The following is a 5,675-nucleotide window of genomic DNA, read 5'->3' as shown; positions in this document are numbered from 1 at the left end:
ATAAATAAGGTATATTAAGGCTGTGTCACTGTTCAGCCAAGGACAGTGTGTGAAAAGGTAACTGTCTCCACCCTGGGAAAAGGATGATTCTGCAGGTCATCTGAAGCCCTTGATGGATACAAAATAAAATATAAATAATACATTATAATAGAACTGCCTGGTCCGCCATGCAACAGAGAGAACAAATGTGACCGCTGATTGGATGAATTCAAAATTATCTGTTTGCTGAATAAGATGATCCTAACTATCAAATTGGCTCAGTAGTACTATAGTGGTACACACTGCTAAAATATTATAATATGCTATTGCTGTCATATAAGACAAAGAGGATAATATTAACAATGACAATATTAATATGAAGAGGCACCTTAATCTGTTATGATGTGTGGTGAATAATTGTTAAGCAGTAGTCTGCATCAAGCTTAAGGTTTGCTGAAACTCAGTGTAATGACATGTGAGATGAAGACAATACGGAGAATAACTAAACTAATGAAGTGCATAGAGGCACTTGACCAGCTTGAAACCTATCATCCTAGACTGACACATTGCTGAGATATAGAGCACACCTATAATAACAACCAATAAGCAAAACCCTGTAGACAACAGCTACAACTACAGGATTGAGAAGCTGAATTAAATATGTAGACACTGCTAAGCTGATGAGCATGTTCCACATTTTCTTTTCTTTTTATTTATTTGTTTCTTTTAGAGCAGAAGCTGCTGTAACACACCCAAAGAAAGACTCTAGGTCTGACCAACCGTCTCAGTCGTGGGCAAAAAGATGTCAGTCAATAAAATTCTAAAAGATAATTTATTGACAAAAAATATATCAAGAGACAAAACGACACACTTAATATAAAATTCATAGCGCAAAACCAATCCATCCCAATCATATCTGATTTCATCACATTACATACCTGCACAGAGAGACAAAACAAAACAGCAGTGGTTGTAGTGTGGGCTATAAGTAGACCAGTGTATCAGTGCAATCAAGTACACCTGCCTCTAATTAGTCCAACCTCATTCCAGCCATTGGCTCACCAAAAATGTGACACACACAAAACCACTCCCAACCCAGTGCAACTTCACACAATAATATGGAGCTGAATTAACACAGGCACATTAGTCTACCATGTTACAAGCTGCATGCTATTACAAGCCAACATATGCAGACTTCTGCCTTGTTCGGGTGGCAGCATTTTTCTTTTTTCTTTTGTGTCCTGACACGTTTATGTTTTTTGTTTTTGTTTGATTATTTTGTTGGTTTTGGAAACGAATTTAAACGAACTTGTGACAATACTTGAGAATCACAGTGATTAGGCATATGATTGAAAAATGCCTAGGTTTAGAGCTGTGAGCTATGAGCTGTGAGCAATGCAAAGTTAAATATATATATGTATAAATGGGAAACAACCCTAACTTCAAAGTTTGAAATGTGTGAGATCCATGAATTGTTTGAAAAACTAGAAATTATTCAAAACTGCCTTAAGTGAAAATGTAGTGTTGCATCTATTCTCCCAAACCAAGACGAACAAAAAAGAAGAAGCTTTCTGTAACTTCAAAATAAGGCTGACTGTTGACAATAGACTAAAACACTAATCCACAGGTGGCTATCAGGAACAGAGAGGCGAGCAAAGTCACAAACACTAAGGCTGCAGACAGCCACGCAGAAACAGCAGATAACATAGAGACAACGCCTGCTAGAACCATGGAGAGGAAGGTCACTTCCCACGAGATTGTAGGAGTAGAGGACAAATTAGTTGTAAAGTCAGCTTCAGGCCACACAACTGTACAACAATTAACTGCCCTTTTAGAACTAGTACACACAGCAAGTGGCCGCAGGTGCTTTATTAAATGCATATATGACCCGTTGTGTCCAGTAAATTTGCTAGGTAGAGACGCTCTGACAAAACTTAAGATAGCAGTCATGCCATTCTTTTCTGGTATTACACCTGAGTGCCAGAAACCGACCGAGTATCACAACATTCTGAGATTTAAACAAACTCCAGGCCCAGATCCACCTTATGATCAGCAAGTGTGGAAGCTAGGAGAACAGCATTTGACTTTACAGCACAGGCCGAAATTGTGTAGGTTACGCAGTAACCACAGATAGTAAAATAATGGAAGCAAAACCATTTTCTTCTTCATGTTCTGCACAGAGCGCTGAGCTGATAGCTGTGATACGCGAAAGCTAAATACAAACATACATACAGACAGCCAGTATGTTTTCTCTGCTGTGCATCATTTCGCAAAGCTCTGGCAAAACAGAGGAATGATTACATCAACCGGTAAACCAGTCCAGCATGCAAGCCTCTTACAACGCCTGCTGACTGTAATAAATTTACCACAACAACTCGCATTGTGTAAATGTGCAGCACACAAAACTGATAGCTCTTTTATTACTACAGGCAACAATTTTGCTGACAGAGCCGCAAAACAGGCGGCACAAAAGACAAACATGACATTGATGGCAGTAAACACACATCAGATTCCACTGGATGTGTTGCAAAGTGAACAAAAAGCAGCGAGCACAGCAGAGCAGGCAAAATGGCTAAAACACGGTGCAGTTCTGACAAACGATTTAATGATGTGTTATGGCAAGCCAGTGTTGCCAAAATCGCTCCACAAGATGGCGGCATTAGTGACTCATGGCTGTACGCATTTGTCATCGGGGGGAATGACCTGTATTGTCAACTCTCATTTTTACACTGTAAATTTTGAAACTTCAGCAAAACAATTTGTCAGAACGTGCATGACGTGTCAAAAATATAATGCTCAGGGTAACCTGCGACCACAAAGAGGCCGTTTTCCAACTCCGCCTCATCCTTTTCACACAATTCATATGGACTTTATTGAGCTAAATGAATGCCAAGGGTAAAAATACACCCTAGTGGTTATAGATGTATTCTCAAAGTGGCCAGAAATCTATCCAGTGAAAAAGGCAGATGCAATTTCAGTAGCAAAGTGCCTGTGCAATCACTTCATACCCACATATGGCATCCCAGCTTTGATACGATCAGACAACGGCACTCATTTTGTAAATGATGTCATCACTAAGGTCTCTGAAGCACTCGGTTTCAGCATAAAACACCACTGTGCTTATCACCCTCAGAGCGCAGGCCTTGTAGAGAGAACTAACGGCACTATAAAACAAAGGCTCAGGAAATGCATGGCAGAAACAGGAAGGCCGTGGCCTGAATGTTTGGGTTTAGTGAAAATGTGGATGCGCTTAACACAAGGCTCCCATAAACTAACTCCATTTGAAATCATTCATGGCAGGCCGTTTCCACTGCCTATTACCAGTCAACCAATAGACAAAGCAATCAGAGAAAACACATTAGCAGAATGGATGTCTAAGCTGTTAGAAAACAAAGAGATCATTGTACATAATCAACAACCTGATGATGTTTCTCCAGTGTCTTGCAGACTAAAGCCCGGTGACTGGGTTCTGATCAAGGTGCTCCAAAGGAAAAACTGGAGCACACCCAGGTGGGAGGGGCCATACCAAGTCCTCCTCACTACACCGACCGCTTGCAAAATTGCGGAACGACCATCCTGGGTCCATCAGAGTCACTGCAGGCGAGTCAGTGAAGCCATCTAAACACAGCTGACGGCAGGCGTGCCTACTTGTTGTGATCTCGCCCGGTGGAGGGGTCAGCTTTCCTGGCCGGGGGGTCTACTCGCGACAGGAGGGTGTGTTCCGTCGTCATGAGGTGGTGGCTCTTATCAACTGCAGCGGCCCTGACCATGGCCGGGCTCTTCACCTTTGCTTCCATGAGGGACAACAAGTCACGCTACATGGAGAAAAGGCAGACACTGTATGACAAAGGAAAGTACACCAAGTTTCCCCATGGCTATGCCACTAATTTCTGGTGGCAGTTTATGAACACTACAGCTTACTTGAATAATAAAACTGACTGCTATGCAAATACATATACACTTTCTGCCCACCAAGGAACGAGAGGAAGTGTATGGACTGTTCACTCAACGAAACCTGTGCCAGTAACGCGACACTGATGAGCCTCAACTGTCGCTCTGACTACAGCTACCGAATGCCACTACAAACAAAGACTCAGTACCAGACAGGATGTGCACGGACGGCACCCAGCAGCAGAGGAACCAGAGTTTTGGCTGACTGGTACTTCCTATGTGGCAACAAGGCTTATCTGTCACTCCCTGAAGGTTGGGGAGGTCTGTGCGCCCTGGTGGAATTATCAGATCACGTTTTCTTCATGCAAAGTGTTGCACATCACCCAAGCAGCCGGCAGAGACGTGAAGTGGACATCGCCTCCCCCAATTCTTTCGGCATTACCGTGGACACTGGAGTGCCGGGAGAGTTTCGCATCTGGGGAGGAGGAGTGAAATTCTTACAGAGCTTGATCCCCGGCATTGGAGTTGCCGAGGTGCGGGATCACGTGGAAATCAACCGATATGCTCTGCTACGACACATCAACTTAACTAAGACCCTGGGAACCGCCTTAGCAGGAGAACAGCAGGCCATCAGAACGATGGTGCTGCAGAACAGACTGACACTAGACCTGCTAACAGCATCACAAGGAGGAGTTTGCAAGCTGATCGGGGAAACATGTTGCACTTTTATCCCTGATGGATACGAAACTGGAGGAGACATTTATGAAGCTTTGCAGAATTTGACCGCTCTGCAAAAATATGTCACTGAACACACACCTGGAGCAGCTACAGCACAAAGCTGGCTGGACTGGCTGTTCAGCGGTTCATGGCTGGCTGCTGTAGCAAAGCCATTTTTCCTTCTAGGTCTCATCATGATAGCACTGCTCATATTAGTGTTGTGTGTGTTGCCATGCCTAAGAGTAATGATTTCACAGATGATAACAACTACAATGACTGCTTATGTTGCCGTGCCTGAAGAAGAACAACATCCCGTTGCAATTCTGTTAGAGGAGAACTTGTACTAGCTGCTAATAAATGACGTGGTGATTAAAAATGACTTGTCAAGTGATCATGCACTGATTAAAACATTAGTAGGTTATGCAAGTTTTCATGCTTTTATTTTTTTTTAAGTCTTGACTTTTAAACAAAGTTTTTCATTTTAAATATAAAGTTTTCATTATTTTACATATAAAGTTTTCAATTTAAGGTTTGCATCATTTTAAATATAAGGTTTTTATCCTTGTATTTTTTGAAGTTTTCATTTTAGTTTTCATCCTTTTATTTTTTGTAGTTTTAGTTTTATTATTTTTTCTTGTTTATTCCACTTGTTATTTCATTTACTATGATTTTCATTTACTATGTTTTTATTTTTATTTTGTTTTATTCTTTAGACCAAATGACTGCCATTTCTGCTATGATGACATTTTGAAGATTTTGGAAATTAAAAATTGCCTAACATACTTAATAAATGATTTTCATAGACAATTGTTGTATACATTTAAAATAAGTTAAACAGGGGGGAATGTTACAGGAAAAATGATTCTGTTTCTTTACCTTCTTTTAAATGTACAAAGATGCCTTTTGTCTGCCCTTTGCCTATGGTTAGATTAGTTTAGAATTATCTTTTTAGACTTTCTCAGCAAAGACATACTGTTTTGGGACATATTGTTTTAGATTGTTTTATCTCTCACAGCCTTCTCCCAGCTCTCTGCTGACGAGACTAGCGCCACATATGGAGTTGTTTATTTTATTTGTTTTGTATTTTC

At 41.1% G+C, this 5,675-nt stretch overlaps 1 protein-coding gene across 1 annotated transcript; it reads left to right on the top strand.

Moving 5' to 3' along the window:
- Positions 1–3,794: 3,794 nt before the first annotated feature.
- LOC146645182 (syncytin-A-like) lies at positions 3,795–5,044 on the top strand. Its single transcript, XM_085394833.1, has one exon. It carries the CDS (start codon positions 3,972–3,974, stop codon positions 4,932–4,934), a length of 963 nt encoding a protein of 320 aa, XP_085250959.1. The 5' UTR covers positions 3,795–3,971; the 3' UTR covers positions 4,935–5,044.
- Positions 5,045–5,675: the final 631 nt, after the last annotated feature.

Source organism: Rhamphochromis longiceps, linkage group LG20, assembly GCF_057381845.1.
Source record: "Rhamphochromis longiceps isolate RC_006_pf linkage group LG20, R_longiceps_female_GT1.1, whole genome shotgun sequence".
Classification (NCBI taxonomy): Eukaryota; Metazoa; Chordata; class Actinopteri; order Cichliformes; family Cichlidae; genus Rhamphochromis; species Rhamphochromis longiceps.
This window is presented reverse-complemented; position numbering and strand designations above follow the sequence as displayed.